Source organism: Ostrea edulis, chromosome 1 (assembly GCF_947568905.1).
Source record: "Ostrea edulis chromosome 1, xbOstEdul1.1, whole genome shotgun sequence".
NCBI lineage: Eukaryota > Metazoa > Mollusca > Bivalvia > Ostreida > Ostreidae > Ostrea > Ostrea edulis.
This window is the reverse complement of record NC_079164.1, coordinates 49,994,067-50,015,218: the sequence shown is the minus strand read 5'-3', so window position 1 is coordinate 50,015,218 and position 21,152 is coordinate 49,994,067. Positions and strand designations below refer to the sequence as shown.

At 35.0% G+C, this 21,152-nt stretch overlaps 3 protein-coding genes across 26 annotated transcripts in view; 2 read left to right on the top strand and 1 right to left on the bottom strand.

Moving 5' to 3' along the window:
- The window catches only part of LOC125651368 (kinesin-like protein KIF28), a 46,927-nt gene extending 34,791 nt beyond the window's left edge, over positions 1–12,136 (bottom strand). For all 15 annotated transcript variants that reach the window (XM_048879930.2, XM_048879976.2, XM_048879959.2 and 12 more), the window contains exons 1-5: positions 11,936–12,136; positions 11,060–11,098; positions 10,799–10,875; positions 7,290–7,329; positions 3,033–3,157 (exon numbers count right to left, since the gene is read on the bottom strand). In XM_048879930.2, the coding sequence (XP_048735887.1) occupies positions 3,033–3,157; positions 7,290–7,329; positions 10,799–10,875; positions 11,060–11,098; positions 11,936–11,949 (295 nt within the window). In that variant the 5' untranslated portion in view covers positions 11,950–12,136. The remainder of the gene's footprint in view (positions 1–3,032; positions 3,158–7,289; positions 7,330–10,798; positions 10,876–11,059; positions 11,099–11,935) is intronic.
- Positions 12,137–15,283: 3,147 nt separating this feature from the next.
- The window catches only part of LOC125646417 (probable leucine--tRNA ligase, mitochondrial), a 47,025-nt gene continuing 41,156 nt past the window's right edge, over positions 15,284–21,152 (top strand). The window contains exon 1 of the mRNA XM_056153214.1: positions 15,284–15,488. Coding sequence (XP_056009189.1) covers positions 15,378–15,488 — 111 coding nt within the window. The 5' untranslated portion in view covers positions 15,284–15,377. The remainder of the gene's footprint in view (positions 15,489–21,152) is intronic.
- Positions 16,230–21,002, top strand: LOC125666060 (uncharacterized). 10 transcript variants are annotated; one of them, XR_008799759.1, is made up of 8 exons: positions 16,230–16,767; positions 16,911–17,091; positions 17,207–17,308; positions 17,412–17,525; positions 17,637–17,818; positions 18,977–19,169; positions 19,274–19,408; positions 19,509–21,002. XR_008799759.1 is itself a non-coding variant. In XM_056153234.1 (6 exons), exons 1-6 carry the CDS (start codon positions 16,314–16,316, stop codon positions 19,015–19,017), a joined length of 1,080 nt encoding a protein of 359 aa, XP_056009209.1. In that variant the 5' UTR covers positions 16,231–16,313; the 3' UTR covers positions 19,018–21,002. The 10 variants fall into 10 exon arrangements, 3 of the variants coding, with proteins under 3 accessions (XP_056009205.1, XP_056009199.1, XP_056009209.1); XR_008799757.1 differs by having other exon boundaries at positions 16,231–16,773; positions 19,274–19,354; XR_008799755.1 differs by having other exon boundaries at positions 16,231–16,773.

Sequence of the window (21,152 nt, the reverse complement as noted above, 5' to 3'; positions counted from 1 at the left end):
TAAAAGTCCCTTGTAGGCCCTCAATTGTACATGAGTTGATGTCTCTTTAAAAAAACATATGAAGTCCCTTGTAGGTGCTCAATTGTACATGTGTTGAGGTTTCTCTAAAGCAATATATTAAGTCCTTTGTAGGCCCTGAGACAATTGTACACGTGTTGAGGTTTCTCTAAAGCAACACAAGTCCCTTGTAGGCCCTCAATTGTACACGCATTGATAAAGCAACACAAGACCCCTAGTCCATGGTCTCTCAATTACAGAAAATAAATACGCAAGATATGAAGATAGTATCAGTCATCATAATAAGCTGCGACATACTTTCTTTTTGCATCGTATGCATATACATGTAAGGTCCTACATATAGCTTAAAAACTGTGACAGGTAAACAGACAAGATATTTCCCCAAATTGACTACTAGTAAGTTCAACAACATATAATTTTTTCAAACATCAAAGAAACTTAAGAAATTGTTGAGAATCAAATTCCTTGCAATACACAGATTTTCAAGATATTAACAATTAGGCCTTAGCTTGAAAAGGACTTAGGTGGTAATTAAACCATGTCCCAATACTCACTTTGCAATATTTTCTCCAAAGTGACTATGTTTAAAAACCTATAATTTTTTTCAAAATTGGAAGAAAATCAAAATCTTTGCCACATGCACATCTTCAATATCCATAAAAGCACTCTGTAAAATAGGAAGGTCCTCACTTGAAAACTGTGGTAGAAGTTAGAGGGACACATCATGTACCCTCCATAAAACATCAAATAAAGGGTCAAAACTTATGCAAGGGTGGTCAAAATGGATCAAAATGCAAAATAATCTAGAGTAACCCACAAAAAAGCTACATAGCATGTTTCAGCTTCATATATGACAGACATGAAAGTAGAAACAGAAAACCCTGAACAAACGTACAGACATCAATGTACCATGATATGTTCCATCTAAAGATGGATGAATAAAAATATGTCAACTGTAATGAACATCGAAGTCAACTTAAACTTGTTTCATTCAAAAGCTACCCTTAGCAACACTTTAGAAAATAACAAAAGTGCGAAAAATGAAACAACACAGTCTGACAAACTTTTGGATGGGTGGACAAGCCAATGGACAGATAACCAGGTCAATGGACTGATGAACAAGTCAATGGGCAAATGAACAGTTCAATAGACAGATGAACAGGTCTATGGATAGATGAACAGGTCTATGGATAGATGAACAGATTGATGGACAAATGAACATGTCAATGAACAGATGAACAGGTCAACGGACAGATGAACAAGTCAATGGACAGATGAACAGGTTGATAAACAGATGAACAGGTCAATGGACAGATGAACAAGTCAATGGACAGATGAACAGGTTGATAAACAGATGAACAGGTCAATGGACTGATGGAGAGACATACCTAATGACAATCCTCATCCCTACGGCATTTCACAGGGTAATAACTATTTTTTCAAATATACCACAAAATATACTAGAATAAACCAATGCAAAAAATTGTGGGAAATGATAAAATATCACATTTAAGATATATCAAAGCATAGATTTTTTTTAAATTAATGTATAGGAATTTAGGGAAAGAAATCCTGAACAATGAAACCTCTCAATATGTTAATGCGAACAGAATAAACAAAAACTATAAAAAGAATTGGACACATTGTTTATGAACAATTAAGGTACCCAGGTACAAAGTCAGGTCACATGGGAGGGATGAAAGCAAAAAGAATCATGCTTTCTATTATCTTTAAAACTGTAAAATAACCAGTCTATTTCTTCATACTCGGGGCCCATTTTAAAACAATTGAAATCAATAAAACTTGAATTTGATTGCCAAAATATAAAGGTGGTGTTAACAGTCAGTTCTTTTCTAGGACCTACACTCACATGGTATTTGCACAATAGATTGAAAGACAATGCAAATGGAGATTCAATGAATTCAACTGAATTTTGAAACACATTTCATGACAAAAGGCCCACAGGCCATATCGGTCACCTGAGTATTAGTTTAAAGTATCACTAGTCCTTGATCTAGAAAAATGTTCCTGTTCTGCATATCTAAGCTAAATTCTAATATTCAGCAACTTTATAAAACAATATGACTGTTCTTTTAAAAAACTTAAATGCCCCTGAAAGTGCTTAAACTGATGAAAGACTTTATTTACATAATATCAAATATGCAATTTTAACACAATATGACTGATTTGGACCCATCCTAGATCGAGTCAAAACCCAGTTGCAAGATTCATAATTTTGGTATATTCTTAATTTCTACTTTCCCTAAATATGCATTTTTACACTGTGTCATCAAACTTAAAGAAGTCTTTCAAATGATGAAGACAATAATCACTGTAATAATTTGACCCAAACCTTGAACCAAAACCCTTATTCCCTGGAATATTTTGGTAAAGGACTACCTACTCCTTCTAAATATCTATTTAGTTTCAATTTAGTATCCATTTTGGCCCCACCCTGATACTAAAACCCCTACTTCTGGGATCATCAAATTCACAACTTTGGTAAAGGACTACAGTACCTGCTCTGTCTAAATATCTATTTAGTTTAAATTTAGCATCAATAGCACTAAAGAAGATGTTTTTAAATGTTTTACACATACATAATATGGACCAAGTTTGGCCCCATCCTTGGGTAAGAAACCTTGCAATATGCCATAAGAGAGCAATTTAATTACAACTCTGAGTAGACCATTGAAATTTATTGAAAACAAAAGCAAAACACTTATATACATTGTAAGTATTGTAGGTTAAAGAGTTACTGTAAACGTGACTGTTATCTTAGAAATTTCAATTATATATACTTTAATTTTATAGTTATAAACGTGATATTTTGACACGACAGTCAGGCTTATACCTTGACACAAAATAAACTAGACCATACCGAGTTTTTTACTAGTCTGAGTCAGTCATATATGCATTAGTATTGAATCTTGTGTGACCATCCTAATATCAGTATATCCAACCTCTTTTGAAGGCACATGTAGAAGAGAAATTATCAATAGAAAAGCAGTTACCTTCAAATGCATTGTCCAAAACACCTTGTCCTAAATCCTCAAATACTCGTCTCTGACTCGCATAATTAGACCCGCCTGCAGGTTCTAAAATGCCATCGCTCTTTTCTTGGAAACCATCATGTGACCTACGAGATAGGTAACCCCAATTTTTAAAAAGAAAAATGCAAAATTGTTATCATGCAAGTACAATGAACAAATGTTGGATCTCCATTCATGCTTTATATTACTGCAGTATACATATGTAATTAAATTGAATGTTCACAACAAATTTTGTAAATGAAACTGCAGATGTATCAGATTTCTGTGTAGAAATATAAATGTGTAAGTTTGTTTATGTATACATACACTTTAATAGGAAAGTGTAATATTAAACTGTACAGAGGAAATCTTGAGATGGCCACCAAAATTGCTAAATTGTAAAAGTATTCATGCACTCTCAAAAGTAACAACAAAAATGATGTTACAGATGTAGTTACTGATACAGAGATGTTAATTGACCAAAGGAGAAGTCCCTAAATACTGATGTGCTACAGCGGTAACAGTGGATAACATGCACGTATGTAACATGGTGGCCAATTCTGTATGAATTCCACATGTAATTTTTTTGTATCAGATACTCAAAAAGTAAACAGGGGTACTTAATATTGACCTCCAAATTATAGACGAGTTTAATTAGGTAGATTGGTAATCATCATCATAGAAGTTCCAACACACTCAGAAGTACTAGGACACCGTAACATGCATACAATATCTACATGTAACCAGCAAACATGACCTTGTGTCTCAAAGATAAGATATGCAAGCAATGAGAGATCGAACACAAATCAACCAAATCTTGCCTCTATTAATGCTCCATTAGGTGATAAAATCATTCTGCATAAATGAATTCAAAGTGTATCATGTAAACTTCATAAAATCTTAACCATTGATAGTTAACTGTAACGCTGGTTACAACTGGACACATGAAGTGCCTTTCCTCCACTATCACTGTCATTCTTGGAACTGTGTAGTAATGTGTTGACATCACAGAAAGATGTGTACGCATTTAATTGATGACTGGGGACAACTCGGCCTGCATTCCATTCATTTGCTCTCAGAAAAACTAATTAATAACGATCATTACAAATTGGACACGTAATAAATCTCTGTGATGCTTTTTGTTGACAATTTATTTTAAATGAAAGGCAAAAGCTTGTTTCCATTCTAGGCACCTGATCCCACCTCTGGTGTGTCCAGGGGTCCGTGTTTGCCCAACTCTCTGTTTTGTTTTGATTATGAGAATGATTGCTGTTCATTTTCTTCGCCTTTCATTTACTTTTGCAGAATGTTTCCTTTGCTTAGATTGATTAAAACCTTTCGTACAGGTATAAATAGAAGCAAAAATTAAAGGTTCAATCTATGCAACTTTTTAAAAGTTTTTAGAATATAATCTAAATTAGGTTTGCATTATCACATAAAAGTTATCCATTTCTCACATTCATTCTGAATAAATTGATATCCATTTTACATTATGAATGCAAAGAAAATATACATATCAATTGAAGGGAATGAGGGTTCCTCATTTTCACCTGTATCATTGAATGACCCATCTCTAATCTTACATATTGGTCTGGTGGTTCTTGAAAAACAAGAGGCCCATGGGCCACATCACTCACCTGAGTCACCTTGGTCCATATCAGAAGATTTTCCATATCTATTTGCATGTAAAACCGTAGTCCCTATTATGGCCCCAAACCTTCCCCTGGAGGCCATGGTTTTTGCAAACTTGAATCTACACTATGTCAGAAAGCTTTCATGTAAATGTCAACTTCTTTGGCCCAATGGTTCTTGAGAAGAAGATTTTTAAAGATTTTCCCTATATATTTGTATGTAAAACTTTGATCCCCTATTGTGGCCCCATCCTACCCCAGGGGGGCATGATTTTAACAAACCTGAATCTGCACTATATCAGAGAGCTTTCATATAAATCTCAGCTTTTCTGGCTTAGTGGTTCTTGGAAGAAGATTTTTAAAGATTTTTCCTATATATTTGTATGTAAAACTTTGACCCCCTATTGTGGCCCCATCCGACCCCCGGGGGCCATGATCTTAACAATTTATAATCTGCACTATATCAGGAAGCTTTCATATAAACCTCAGCTTTTCTGGCTCAGTGGTTCTTGAGAAGAAGATTTTAAAAGATTTTTCCTATAAATTTGTATGTAAAACTTTGATGCCCCCCTTGAGGCCCCATCCAATCCCCGGGGTCCATGATTTTAATAATTTAGAATCTGTACTATATCAGGAAACTTTCATATAAATCTCAGCTTTTCTGGCTCAGTGGTTCTTGAGAAGAAGATTTTTAAAGATTTTCCCTATATATTTGTATGTAAAATTTGATCCCCTATTGTGGCCCCATCCGACCCCCGGGGGCCATGATTTTAACAATTTAGAATCTGTACTATATCAGGAAGATTTCATATAAACATCAGCTTTTCTGGCTCAGTGGTTCTTGGGAAGAAGATTTTTCCTATATATTTGTATGTAAAACTTTGACCCCCTATTGTGGCCCCATCCGACCCCAGGGGGCCATGATTTTAACAATTTAGAATCTGCACTATATCAGAAAGCTTTCATATAAATCTCAGCTTTTCTGGCTCAGTGGTTCTTGAGAAGAAGATTTTTAAAGATTTTCCCTATATATTTGTATGTAAAACTTTGATCCCCTATTGTGGCCCCATCCGACCCCTGGGGGCCATGATTTTAACAATTTAGAATCTGCATTATATAAGGAAGCTTTCATATAAATCTCAGCTTTTCTGGCTCAGTGGTTCTTGAGAAGAAGATTTTTAAAGATTTTCCCTATATATTTGTATGTAAAACTTTGATCCCCTATTGTGGCCCCATCCGACCCCCGGGGGCCATGATTTTAACAATTTAGAATCTGCATTACATAAGGAAGCTTTCATATAAATCTCAGCTTTTCTGGCTTAGTGGTTCTTGAGAAGAAGATTTTTAAAGATTTTCCCTATATATTTGTATGTAAAACTTTGATCCCCTATTGTGGCCCCATCCGCCCCCCGGGGGCCATGATTTTAACAATTTAAAATCTGTACTATATAAGGAAGCTTTCATATAAATTTCATCTTTTCTGGCCCAGTGGTTCTTGAGAAGAAGATTTTTTAATGACCCTACCCTATTTTTACGTTTTCTTGATTATCTCCCCTTGGAAGGTGGCCTGGCCCTTCATTTTAACAATTTAGAATTCCCTTTACCTAAGGATGTTTTGTGCCAACTTTGGTTGAAATTGGCCCAGTGGTTGTTGAGAAGAAGTTGAAAATGTGAAAAGTTTACAGACGGACAGACGGACGGACGCCGGAATACGGGTGATCAGAAAAGCTCACTTGAGCTTTCAGCTCAGGTGAGCTAAAAAGTCAAAAATGTGAAAAGTTAACAACAATGACAAATTTTGATCAGAGAAGCTCACTTGAGCCTTCGACTCAGGAGAGCTAAAAATCAGCCCTGTGATTTGCTTTTATTCTGTACACAACACATTTCTTACTATACATTTGAGAATTCAATATTTAAGGGGGATTTGCGTCTAATTAAACCACACTTGGCCATTTTCAATATCATGTGGCCTGCACATTTGGTCATGGTTAAATGAAAATATATGCATGGGATTTAATTTTTTGATTAACATTCACTGAACTGTTCATCTGTACTGGTATTTTTGCTATTGTATTATCTTTGACATTTAAATGGAACAATGTCACTTAATTTCTATCTTAAATATAAGTGGGGTGTACTCCAACCAGTTTTGCTATTTAATCTCCATGTCTCTCTGTGTTAATAATTGCTCTGTTTTGAAAGTATCTCCACACAACATGTAAATCCCCAATTTTCTTTTGTTGCTTTCATATACATGTAACTTGGTGAACCCATGGGTATGTATGAACTTATAACAGTCTGTAAATATGGAAAATATTGGATGTGTTCAATGGTGCGTTATCAAAAATTTCGCAATTTGTGAAAGAATCAATGGAAGGCTGCTGCAGACATGGAAGAGGTTTTATGCCAAATCTAACATCCTAGAATGTTGAGAAATGAATATAAACTACTTGATATATAAGGAATACAAGAAGAGATGGTCTTTTCATCGGATAGGGACAGTGTGAAGCCAGATTTGTGAGCCAGAAGATCGACTCACTTGAGCATTTTGGTCACTTTTTACTCTTCTATATAGGACAAAGGAAAATATAAGTTAGAATTGCCTTACCAATATGAATAATCGAATGAAAAGCTTTTTGGTTCTTCATCTACAAAAAAAAAAATTCAATCAATAATGATTAATTACACTAGTGCAAGAAACAATAAAGTTTTATACATCAAAGCATGCATCAGCTTATTCATGTATGAATTTTTGTACATATGAAAATAACTCTCATTGAAAGAGGGCTTAACTCATTGATGGTCTTAAATCTATAAGCACTAAAGATTGTTATTTTAACATTTCTCTTAAAAGAAAATTTCATCTCATTGAAATTCTTAAATAATTCTGTACAGAATCAATGCGAAAGCAGAATCTGATATCAATCTTTAACAACTTTTTCTATTGTTGTAAATCAGAGCACATTAAATGTTAATCTCAGAAATGAATTGGATGCCAAATTCATAACCCCTAGCTACACACACTCAGGTCAAGTTGGGGTGTCTCGATTAGGTAGATTAAGATATGACATGGATTATTGCGATCTCTAAAGTAACTATTCGGGTTGTATGAGTTAATTTATTATTCTAATGAAGATTATGGTTCATCATAATTCATAATAGCAGATTTTGATTCTAAGTATTGAAAGTTCAATCATGGAAATTTAGGAGAAAAAATCCAAAAACTAAAAAATTTTAATCCATGAAAATGAGAACATCAATAAAACTATGTACTTCCCATTTTGAATACACAACACTTTGAAAAATCGAACAGTATTGATTTAGTATTACCAGAATCGGTACACAGACTGTACATTATGAATTTATTATGCCGAGCGGGGTAATCAATATTTTAAGCCCGACTTGTTCAATATTGGATCTATGAAAACAAACAAAACTACAAGAGAGTGTCATGCAATACCATTTTGCAATGTATTTCTGTTGTATGCCCATTATAAACATGTATTATATAATTAACGTATTTCTGTTGTATGTTCATTGTATTGTATGTCTGTTGAATGTACAATATCAATATGACAATCTCAAATGTATCACATCTTGCTGTTGGCTACAAGTTCGGACATTGACATACAAGATATGCCCAATAATGAAACTTTAAAATGCTTTGTAGTTAATTCAAGCAAATATGATTAACAAATTCATTCTTGACTTTCAAAATTCACCTTTAAGCAAACAGAGCCATAAATTAAGTTTATATCATGTACCTCAAATAATCTGTGTATTAGAAAGTTAACTTGGGGTACTTATAAAAGAATGAGTTTTAAAATTCATCTCAAATATTGGTTTTCCTCCTCAGATCCTTGAATAAACCTTTTTAATTCCAGAGGAAAATTATAGGATATCAAGGATAAATACATGCCTCTCTCACCCTTAAACTATTTTAAAGTGTGACAGAAAATCAATTATGAATAAATTTGCAGCTATTTCTATTCCCCCTATAATTTCATTAATTTGACAATTTCCATGATCAAAGTCCTCCTAAAATAGCATGCCATCCCAAGACAACTCCACCTAACTGCATGATGTTATAATTATTGACAGGTTGGTGAATCTGGCTATTGAATTCATTAATGCTTGCTGGAGGTACAACATACTGAAATTGTTTGTCGATCATGGAAAATCATTGCAGGAACTTTCTCCCCTTTAAGACATCATCATTGGGAACGATGAATATGAAATGAGGATCTTCCATTAGACACCACACTCTAAGTCATTGTCATTTGTGTACCTTAGATACAATGACACTCTCTACTATTTACCTATACTTCATCATGTATAATTGATCTGCCCCTTAAAAAAGTTTTCTAGATATTCCCAGAGGAGGAAATTTTACTTGTTCTGTGTTTATCAAATAAGCTTATAACTAAGAGATTAATGTTTCTAAATGAAAACTATTTACGGTTTTCTCAACCTTGCACCATATTTCAGATTCTTCTTTTTAAAATTATTTCTGTGTAACAGATGTGGATCAGTTCCTGGTAATGGCATTTTTCCCTAATATTGATAGATATAATCTGTCGAGTTTTTAAATTCATGCAATATCCTGAGCAAAAATTCCAAACAAGAACAAAATTACATATCTATAACATGGGATTTGCTGTTGATAAATTCATGATACTCTTAGTGTTATGAATTGGGGTCTAATCTTGGAAGTCTCATGACACTGTTTGTAGCTAGGTGAATCTTCTTTAATAAACTCAAATGAACCTCCTGTGTGGCAATATTGAAATGGATCAACTTCACATTTAGAATGTCTGTAATGATAGTGAAAATACGGGTTATCTACTAGACAGGCCGGGGCAACCACAATACTAAGTTTGATCTCTCTAGTTATGAAACAGACATTTCCAAATAACCAGTCATCTGGGTCATGATCTTTGACCTTGTGACTTGAAAACCAATGGGGGTCATCTACTGTTTAGGGGATACCAGTGTACCAAGTTTGATGTATGTCATTAGAGGGTTCATTAGATAGTGAGCGGACAATGTTTTCTTATGTTCAGAGTAGCTTGACCTTGGACCTTTTGACCCCAAAATCAATAGAGGTAATCTATATTCCTTAAGTATATTGATTGATTGTTTTATGTCCCGTCGGGAATTCTTCACTCATATTGAATACGCCACCAGCTGTAGGTGAAGTACCACAAATTTAGACCCATGCTTAGCATTCAGGACTGTAGCAGTGAGGTTTCTTTAATGTATCAACGCCTGCCGCAACTCGGGACCTCCACTTTTAGGGTCATATCAAAGTTATGAGATTGATCACTGTTCGTTATCTTCATCTTTCATCAGAAAGACCCATGATTCTCGATTCTAAATGCCTATGTTAATATCTTAGGTTTATCCAGTATATTAAGTTCGATGTGTTAAAAGGTTCTCAAAATATTGTGTGGACAATATTTGTTTTTGTCCAGAATAGATTACCCTTGACCTTTGACCACATGACCTTAAAATCAATAGGGGTCATCTAAAGTATTCTATTATAGGGAAAACTTTAGTTATAAATAAGATTGATGTCTGTCAAGCAAAGTGTTCTTTTTTAAAAGATATTGAGTGGACAACACTTGGTCTACCAACTGACCAACATACCGACCAACCAACATGCAGGTGCAAACCAAGGGGGCATAATCATCTATAAGCAACATTCAGTACATCCTATCATTCTAGCTCCGTGGTAGCACATCCTGTAGAAACATTTATGTTTGTGAGGTTATATCTTAACAGTGTGATGGGGAAATATCCATCTAGGTGAGGATCTGAAGAGCTTTCATATTCTTTATTACAATTCAGTCTCTCTTGTCTGTGGAAGATTTAAATTTGTGATTATCACCATATATTACAAATATAACAAAAATAACCCCTCATAAATTCATGATTTTACAGCATTTCTTATAATCAAAATAGGATTAATCTCAAATGATTTTTTGTATAAAAATTTTAGATGCATGAATTATCCATGCCTCAAAGAACATATTTTAAAACGATCTACATTAACTCGACTATACTTTGATCAAGGTTTAGAATTTCGATAGTCAGAGATACGTTAATCACACTCACTTGGTGTCTCCGGATTTTTAATGGTTGTCATTTGTCCTTGCATCTTAATTATCAGTTTTGCCTGTCTGTCCTTCTCCCTAAAAATCAGCAGAAGAATGTAATAGCCTAAATTGTTGAAAAAAATTCTTCTCATAGCAAATTATTTTGTGATGTGTATTTGATACATATGCAATACATGCTATTAGACGATATCTGCATTCTAACTGTAATCCAATTACAAAAGTTCATGAGTTTTATAAATATATTTTAATTTTTCTGTACCTTTGGTTAAAGGGACGGACCCTTACCGCTACCTTAACCCTGTAAACAAAATAGAAAAAAGCAATTAGTCCATGACATTTCATTTCAACTGAGTGCTAAACAATAGATTTATAAATCGAATAAGAATGTGTATTGTTTATAATTTGAGAGTTATTTTTCTAATGAATGAATAATAATGTATGTATGCAGCCAGGGTAACAACACAAATCAGACTCCAGCTTATATCTAGATCTAATGTATTTACTAATAGGTACTATACACAACCGTGAAATTTATCGAAATTAAATGGAATAATCATATCTCATGATAAATGTTTTAACTGAAGTGTAATACATTTTTCATCATATTTCAGACATTTTTAAATATTTTACTGAATGAAGTTCGATAAGATTAATTTCTTAATTCTTTGCACTAGTTTATAGTTACTGTTCCTTCAAACTTTTCAAGAGAACTGGTGATCTTGACACATTAAAAAACCATAATAAAAATTCAAATGTCTATGGAAGTCAAAGTATAGCACATTTTCTGAGGGCTGTATATTATATCATATTCTGCTCTAGCTTGGTGTTGAATTCAACTAGATCAAAACTTAGTTTGTGTGTCTGCCATCCACCAGATTACACAACTTATATATATATATATATATATATATATATATATATATAGAGACTATTACTGAAATGTATTTTAGTGAAAACTGATTGTTGATTAAATAAATATATAGATACAACACCTTTACTTGCAAATTTCTTCCTACTCAAAATTATAACAATAATAATAATTTCTGCATGACAATGATCTAATTAGTACATATTTTGATCGAATATTTTTGATCGGTGTTGTGGTCGTTTTTAAAAGATAGTTTAAGATACATACGATTCGTCCGGCATGTTGTCTGCTGTTAGACAGAATCACGCTCCCAACACGAATATCTAATCCATCTCAGAATCCCAAGTTGCAATTAATCAAGAAATCACATCACTCGCTCCTGACTGCACACAGACACCTGGTTTTTTGACTGCCAGTATCCGACGATTCAGCCAAATGTAACGTGACGTCACACAGGTAAATTCGTATAGTTTGTTTCAGAAAAGCCGCAATGCCACTCTTTACATATTCTGAATACACACACACACACACACACACACACACACACACAGAGAGAGACAGAGAGAGAGAGAGAGAGAGAGAGAGAGAGAGAGAGAGAGACAGACAGACAGACAGAGACAGACAGAGAGACAGAGATAGATTATATGATTTTTGTGTAGAGTTCCCCCTCCCGGAATTATTAAAATGGTGATTTGATGCATGATATGAATATCTAATAACATCTATCTTTGAAAATACTAATTTTCTAGTACAATGTTTATGGAAATTAAAAACGAAATTTGTTAATATTTTTTAAATCTTTCGACTAAAATCAAGAAACATATATATGATCAGGACTCAGTTGCACTGTAAAAGTTAGTTAAGTTTAACTTCCTGCCACTGTTTCCTGGGGCTGCTTCCTGCCACTGTTTCCTGCCACTGCTTCCTGTCACTGCTTTCTGCCGCTGCTTCCTGCCACTGCTTTCTGCCACTTTTTCTTGCCACTGCTTCCTACCACTGCTTCTTGCCGCTGCTTCCTGTCGCTGCTTCCTGTCATTGCCCATTGTTTCTCATACCTGTACTAGTTAACTGCCACCGCGTCACCTGGATGTTCAACTGAAATAACAATACAAGATGTGGATGCAGATTTTGAGGGGGTGGGGTGGGGGTGGGGATTGGGGGGGGGGGGGGTAATAATGTTCAATGCAATTGTATATTTGTATAACGCAGCACAGCCCCGTATTGATTTATTCTTAGCGTTTTTGTTGTGAATATCCCCAAACCTTAGCGGCCGGCGACGTTTCGGAACACTGATGAACAACTGATAAAGCCTGCTTAAATTTTTCGGATTTTTATATATATATTTATTTATCATCATTGCAAATTTTCATATTCTAGTAATTATTAAACTGTATTTAAACACAAACACATTAAGAGGTGTATTTATAATGCTAGATTGATTTGAAAGGAAAATATAAATCGATCTGACCATATTCTTTGGAATTTCAACGCCTCATTTCCCTTCTCTCTAGATCAGGGTATGTCCTGAATCCAAAAGGCACATTAAAAAAAGAACGTAGCATAATGAGACCTAAAACTACTTCGTCCTTATCCCTTCAAAAACCTGTATCCACTCCGTCTGCGCAGAAGCAATGAAGTCAGTTATCAGTAGTTAGTAACAGTCAACACATAGACAATGGTAGTCAACAAGTAGACAACGGTAGGCAGCGAGTAGACAGTGGTAGTCAACAAGTAGACAGTGATAGTCAACAAGTAGACAGTGACAGTCAACAAGTAGACAGTTATAGTCAACAAGTAGACAGTGGTAGTCAACAAGTAGACAGTGGTAGTCAACAAGTAGACAGTGATAGTCAACAAGTAGACAGTGGTAGTCAACAAGTAGACATTGATAGTCAACAAGTAGACAGTGATAGTCAACAAGTAGACAGTGGTAGTCAACAAGTAGACAGTGGTAGTCAACAAGTAGACAGTGATAGTCAACAAGTAGGCAGTGGTAGTCAACAAGTAGACAGTGGTAGTCAACAAGTAAACAGTGGTAGTCAACAAGTAAACAGTTATAGTCAACAAGTAGACAGTGACATTCAACAAGTAGACAGTGGTAGTCAACAAGTAGACAGTTATAGTCAACAAGTAGACAGTGGTAGTCAATAAGTAGACAGTGACAGTCAACAAGTAGACAGTGGTAGTCAACAAGTAGACAGTTATAGTCAACAAGTAGACAGTGGTAGTCAATAAGTAGACAGTGACAGTCAACAAGTAGACAGTGGTAGTCAACAAGTAGACAGTGGTAGTCAACAAGTAGACAGTGGTAGTCAATAAGTAGACAGTGACAGTCAACAAGTAGACAGTGGTAGTCAACAAGTAGACAGTGGTAGTCAACAAGTAGACAGTTATAGTCAACAAGTAGACAGTGGTAGTCAACAAGTAGACAGTTATAGTCAACAAGTAGACAGTGACATTCAACAAGTAGACAGTGGTAGTCAACAAGTAGACAGTTATAGTCAACAAGTAGACAGTGGTAGTCAATAAGTAGACAGTGACAGTCAACAAGTAGACGGTGACATTAAGGAAGTAGACAGTGATAGTCAACAAGTACACATTGGTAGTCAACAAGTAGACAGTGATAGTCAACAAGTAGACAGTGGTAGTCAACAAGTAGACAGTGGTAGTCAACAAGTAGACAGTGGTAGTCAACAAGTAGACAGTGGTAGTCAACAGGTAGGCAGTGACAGTCAACAAGTAGACAGTGGTAGTCAATAAGTAGACAGTGATAGTCTACAAGTAGACAGTGATAGTCAACAAGTAGACAGTTATAGTCAACAAGTAGACAGTTATAGTCAACAAGTAGACAGTGGTAGTCAACAAGTAGACAGTGATAGTCAACAAGTAGACAGTGGTAGTCAACAAGTAGACATTGATAGTCAACAAGTAGACAGTGATAGTCAACAAGTAGACAGTGGTAGTCAACAAGTAGACAGTGGTAGTCAACAAGTAGGTGGTGGTTTTTAAGCATTGACAGGCCGATTGTCGTATATGGTGTATTTCGAATTACATTCCCATGGGCTTAAAAAAAATTATGAGGGGTTGTCTTTTGAATTTTTCTTCATTGAAAAGAGCGTTTAAAAATGTCCATTACAAGCTACGAAGAAAATGAAGTCACCGAGGAAAATCTGATAATTTTTATTTATTTTTACTCAGAGGAGTGAGGGATTTCTTGTTCTATTACAACTTTCAATACCGAGTCATTATCGAAACCTACGGATTCTCTCTCCGTTACACTACATTCAACGTTCAAAACAACATTTCTCAACCTTTAAAAGAGACAGAGAGAACTGAAATACTGGTGAGATTTAAAGACCCTCCTCTCGCTATTTTGAAACAGACTATAGTGGTTGCTCAGAATGAGGATGTAAACAAAAACAAACAATATGAAATTTGGACAATGGAAAATGGACAATGAAATATTGCTTATATAATTATAAAAGCGATATCGAAACTTGGTTTAGGGAGGAGTATTTGTTCAGTTGTTTACCATTTATGCATCCATATGAGCAGTTTAGACAGTTGACAATTTCACGGATATATCGTGGTCATCCCTTTGCCTTTAAGATTTAGCGTGCTCTCGCTGTTTCCGACCCGTTTTCCTTATATTTACGGCATGTAAATTAAAAAGAAGTCTGTAAGTGGTGTCTGTTGCCTACGACAGAACATGTCCAGTGTCCACATGAACAAACATTTCACCTGGTCAATGCTGCGTCAATGGAAGCGTAATGATTTTTTGAAAAGTTGTCGATTAATCTACAGCAAAACAGGGAAATGGGTAACTAATCAATTAAATTATTTCATCGAATCTCCTTGAATCCAATAAGATATTTCTGTGTACAAGCTGGTTCGCCATCTTATATCACAAACAGGCCTATGAAGGATGTCAGAATTGTTCTTTACATTATTTGATTACATAATGACTTTTAATTCGATCAAGAATATTTGGCTAACATGTACACAATGCATATGTGTACTAACCTGGGGTTGTGTGTAACAGCATGCTTAAAGGAAAAGGCAACCCTAACCACATTGTTGCTTTTATGAATAAAGTAATATGTTTTACGGCGTGACCGTGTTTGAGGGCGAAGCAAAAAAGTTTTGACATTAGTATCTATATCCAAAACAGGACAAAAACAACCCGAAGTTAGCACGCGGACGGAGCTGTATCAAAGCATCCTAATTTTTGGACATTTGATCCACCTATATATTAAACGCGGGAAATATAACGCAATTGATGTAAACAGTATATTGTGACGTCATATGCAGCGTCGTTATTTAGCAAATTACAAACAAAGCGTTTGAACCACAACAAAAAACATGGCGTTAATGGTGGAGTGATTATATATGATTAAGAAAATAAGATTTACATGCTTTTACGGATTTTATGTATAACATCTCAGAACGACGTGAACTAGGGTAGATGAGATTCAAAATGGAGGAATACATGTCCACGCGCTAATATTCGAATCGACGCCATTAAATTTAAGGTTTATCTCTGTGTTATTGTTATAATTAAGGTATTCCACCCCTAATGATATCGGCAATTTTCGTGTAACCTCGTGTAACTTCGTATTTCGGGGAACCCCCGTCAGATGCCCGTATGATAAGGATAAGGAAAAAAATGGCGGCCTCCATGCAAGGTCGTGACAGTAAGGGTAGATTTACAAAATCGCTGCCACCCTCAAGGAAAAAGAAAAGGCCGAGGATAATAATTGATCATAATTATTCAGTAGGACACGTATGTAACGGCACGGAGTGTGGAGATGCTGTAGAAATCCCGCAAAACGCAAGTAGGGACAGTTGGAAAAAAGGTCGGCGGATCATCGAACTAGACTCTCTGTTGTCCGAATTGAAATATTGTAAAAAGTGTTTCTTAGGCCCAGTCCCGTTAACATATGACACAATAGTTGGAGAACTGAAGAAAGGTCTTGGCGGATATTTGTATGTGGTGTGTTCCAATGTTGATTGTCGACATGTGAACAAGGTGGCATACGGGAAAACATACCGTGTGAAAAAATACGGAATGCCTTGTTTTTCTGTGAATACAAAGCTAGGTACAGGTAAGTGGTTCTCATACATATAATATGATAGAGTTTCTTAAATATAGTATATTAAGTCAAAAGCGCGAATTATGTTGGCCTACATAATATTCATTTTGTTTATGCTATATTAATAAACATGTAAATGACTTTTACAGCTATGATAGACAGCATAGGCGGCCCTGACAAAGTCAACAATATGTTGTCGACTCTTAATATACCCCCTATTAGTGGTAAAAATCTGAAAAGTATGGAGAGGCGTGCTGGTGAAGTTGTTGAGGAAGTGGCCAGAAAATCTACGCAGAATGCAGCAATTGAAGCATTCAGGATGGAAATGCAGTAAGCATAATATTTTGTGTTCCTTATTAAACAATAAACTGATTTCTTGCAAAAATTTCACAATTTTATGTTTATTGTTTTTTTTCGTGTGTATATTTTGAAAGTTTTTACGCAGAGATGCTGCCAAAGAGGAGTCGGAAAAAGCATTAGCAACTATGGGCCCAGTAGTGGAAGACCTTGGTGTTTGCCCACTTCCTGATGCGTCTCCATCAATCAGGTTCATAGAAATACATAAAACCATATCAAATTATTTATTTATTTTCTTTGATTTGTTTACTGTTTTATTTTTATAATGATTGAAACATAACGTTAAATTACAGACAAGTATTTTCTACTGTGTGCGATGAAGTGACTAAAGATCATGCTGCAGACCAAAACAAAGGTTACTCAACAGGTGCTGATGATGATGAATGGGAAGATTTGCCTAATGAAGGGTGATTTTTTTTTAATGCTGAACATGTTTAACTAGTATGTAATGTTAGAAAGTGCCATAAAATTTACTGTAATCAAAGCTTTTTTTAATTTGTTTCAAATTATCTTCGCAGCAATTTTCCACCACTAAAGCACCCTTCTTATCTGCATAAAATGAAGAGCTTGACAAGGAGGAAGGCATCCAAATTGTCTAATAGCACAAAAAGAGCATTGCAGTTTCCATGCAAAGCAAGATCAGGCATGACCGTTGCTGTGGATACGGCATGGCAGAAACGAGGCTTTGATAGTCTTACTTGTGAGTATAGCGACTTATATGATCTGAAACACGACTATAAATTTATACTGCTTAAATATATGTGTTAGCATAATTTCTTTAATTATTTTATCAGCTCATACATTCTTCATGAGTAGATCTGAATATGGTAAGAAAGTTGTTAAGTCTGTTGTAAATCATAGAACCTGTGGGGTTTGTAAATGGTGGCAAAGAAATAGACCAGGACTACCTGTAAGAAAACATAGGTGCGTGCGCAACCATGTAGGTAGCGCCAAACTCATGGAGAGCACTGGTGGATTGATTGGTGTCAAAGAACTCGCAGCCCAGGGAACACCTATAGAGTGTATAGAAGGGGATGGTGACAACACTCTTATAGCTCGTATTAAGAAAGACCTCAACATCTCTTTAAAGAAGAAGTTTGATAAGAACCATATTCTGAAAAATATTGGGAAAAGTTTATATACACTGCATGCAGAAAAAGGTATAAAACTCAGTAAGACTGTAATTTTACATATACAGAAGTGCCTCAAATATATCTTTGCCAAAAATGCTGGAGATAAGGAGAAATTACAAGAAAACTTGAAAGCCCTTATTCCTCATCAGTTTGGAGACCACTCATTATGTAAAGGTAGATTTTGTGGCTTCAAACGTAATCAGAGTGAAACCTATGTTCACAGAAGTCTTCCATATAAGGCTGCCTTGAAAGATAATGTGCTTCGTTCAAGACTAGAGAGTCTGTTCCAGCCAATTATTGCTAATGCTGAGCAATTTGCAGACCTTGGCTCAAGCCAGCAGTGTGAACATGCCAATAGAGAAGTGACTCTTAGAGCACCTAAATCTCTTCATTATGGTAATTCGGAATCGCTAGATTTCAGAGTACATGCCACTGCAGCTTTTATAAATGAAGGACGACATTACATCTCACAGGTTCATTCAGTTGTTTATTGTGTGTTAGTTTCTGAGTTGTCTTATGTTTGGGTTTGTTTACAGTTTGTTTATTTCGATTACAATGTTTTTTAATATAATTTTTTTTGATTTTATACTTTTAAATAGGTAAGTTTTACTTATTATCCTTTTTTTCTGTTATTATATAATGAATAAATATCAATAATTATGTGCAATATTTCAGCCCAAAAAAGTTTATTTCTAGTTTTTTAATGTCTAAGTTACATTCAATAGGTGAACACAACTGCTGGGCTATCTCCTGGTACACATACTGAGCAGTATGCCACAAAGATGGCAAAGAAGAGGAAGGCCATGCAAGAGAAGTCACAGCTGCCATCCACAAAGCGTAGGCGTATGATTCTAAAGCAAGAACGAGCTGTTGTTCAGAGCGCATCTGAAGTACTCGAAGGAATATCATACCAATCAGGTAAGTTCCCTAATACTGAATCTACTTTATTACCAGTAATATGATTTCAATATATTGAAAGATTTATTTATTTCCAATACCTTTATTTCCAATATTGTGAAAAGGTATCGGACATGATGCTGATACGGACATTGAAAGTTTACCAGAGGCTGTACCACGGGGCATTTTTAAACCCATTCATATGAGTGAGGGAAATACTGCATCCTTTGTAACATTTGACTTAGAAACTACTGACCTCAGTAAGATACATGTATGTTATAATTTCTGTATTACCTGTACAAACATATGCTACATTGTATTTCTATTTTTCAATAATTATTTGATTTTCTTTTTAATTAGTTCGTGGACGAGTTGTACCCCACATTACACAAATGGCGGCCCATGAACTACACTCTGGAGCATCCTTTTCTGTGTATGTGATTCCTAGTTTGCCTATATCTAGCTCTTCACAACAAGTCACTGGCATAGCTATGAATGGGTCCAACTGTATGACAGTCAATGGTAGACCTGTGGAGGCTTTAGATATACATGGAGCATTTGATGGTTTCATCAAATGGATAAAATCATTTCCAAATGCAGTATTGATTTCTCATAATGGCAGACGTTTTGACTTTCCTGTACTCCTGAAAACTGTTATGGATATTGGTAAAACTGGCGAGTTCTTTGACAATGTATGTGGGTTTATAGACTCGCTTGCAGTATTTAGGAAAATATATCCAGGTAGAAAAACATACAAACAAGAAGATTTAGTGAATTCACTTTTGAACACAAGTTATGATGCTCATAATGCAATTGGTGACGTCAGAGCTTTAGGAAAATTGATTGAGCATGTGGCGCTTTCAACACAAGAGCTTCTGCAGTACAGTTTCCCCCCACGTGCTGTCCAAAGTGCCTTTCTATTCAGGGAGGAAAAATCAAAAAATCTGCCTACCCTGAATCCTCTAATTAGCCATGGAGTTATGAAGATGTGTACTGCAGAAAATGTTGCTGGTTCTGGCCTACAGCTTACCCATCTTAGAAAAATTTTTCAGCGTGATGGAGAAGATGGACTTAGAAGTACATTTATTGCGCCAAATTCCGAAGGACAACCACGAGTGACAAATGTAAAAAGAACCCTTGAAAGTGTTGTACCTAAATTGGTAGATTATTTTGTAAAGAATTAATTCTTTTCAATTATTATTACATGTGCTAGAATATACATGTATTTGCATTTACATGTATATCTGTCAACATATTTGATACGTTTTTTAATTTCTTTTACCTCAGTGGCTCCTATACATATATTTGTACATAGATAAATGTTTTCCTAAGGTATATATTGATATGTACCTAATTCTGTGTTGATATTACAAGGATATGCTGATCTAATATTTGAAAATATGTAATGTTCAAAATGTACATAGTTGTCCTCGTAACCATGGTAACATACATTTAATAAGATGTGAGAAATGGGAATTTTTTTCTTTCTTGTTAACACTTCTGCATTTATCTGTGAATAATGTAATTGTTTTCAGAAGTTGTTTTTGTCCAAGAGAGCATTGAAAACTTTAAAACGATGAAAGTTGTGAAAATTCGACTTTTGAAATCATGTCATCGAGCTTTTAAATTCCTTGTTATTAAAAATATGAACGGTAAAAATATTTTAAACTTTGCTTTTTTAATTTTATACTCTTTGAAGATTTTTGCTGTAAAAGAATTATCATGGTGCCAAAATAAATATGATGCCAAAATTCATGTTTCCTTTGGCACGTGTGTGTCAATCTCATAATAATTGTCAAGTAAGATCTTATGTTTTAACCTGGTTAAATAATATTAAAGGTGATAGAAGAAAAATGTTGTTATTATTGTAATAATTGACAACAATGATGTTTTCCTGAATTATTTATTTTTGATGATCATTGAAGACAAAAAAATAATTGAGTTGGTTTTGATCATATCATGATATTTGGTGTTGAATTGGGGGTGGGTTACTTAAAATGTGCA

Excerpts from the sequence above, each read along its gene's own strand:
- LOC125666060 (XM_056153224.1), top strand. The coding sequence starts at position 16,314 with ATGATAAGGATAAGGAAAAAAATGGCGGCCTCCATGCAAGGTCGTGAC. Across the intron at positions 17,092-17,206 it reads GCATTCAGGATGGAAATGCA|AGATGCTGCCAAAGAGGAGT; the intron begins GTAAGCATAATA and ends GTTTTTACGCAG. Across the intron at positions 17,309-17,411 it reads GATGCGTCTCCATCAATCAG|ACAAGTATTTTCTACTGTGT; the intron begins GTTCATAGAAAT and ends GTTAAATTACAG.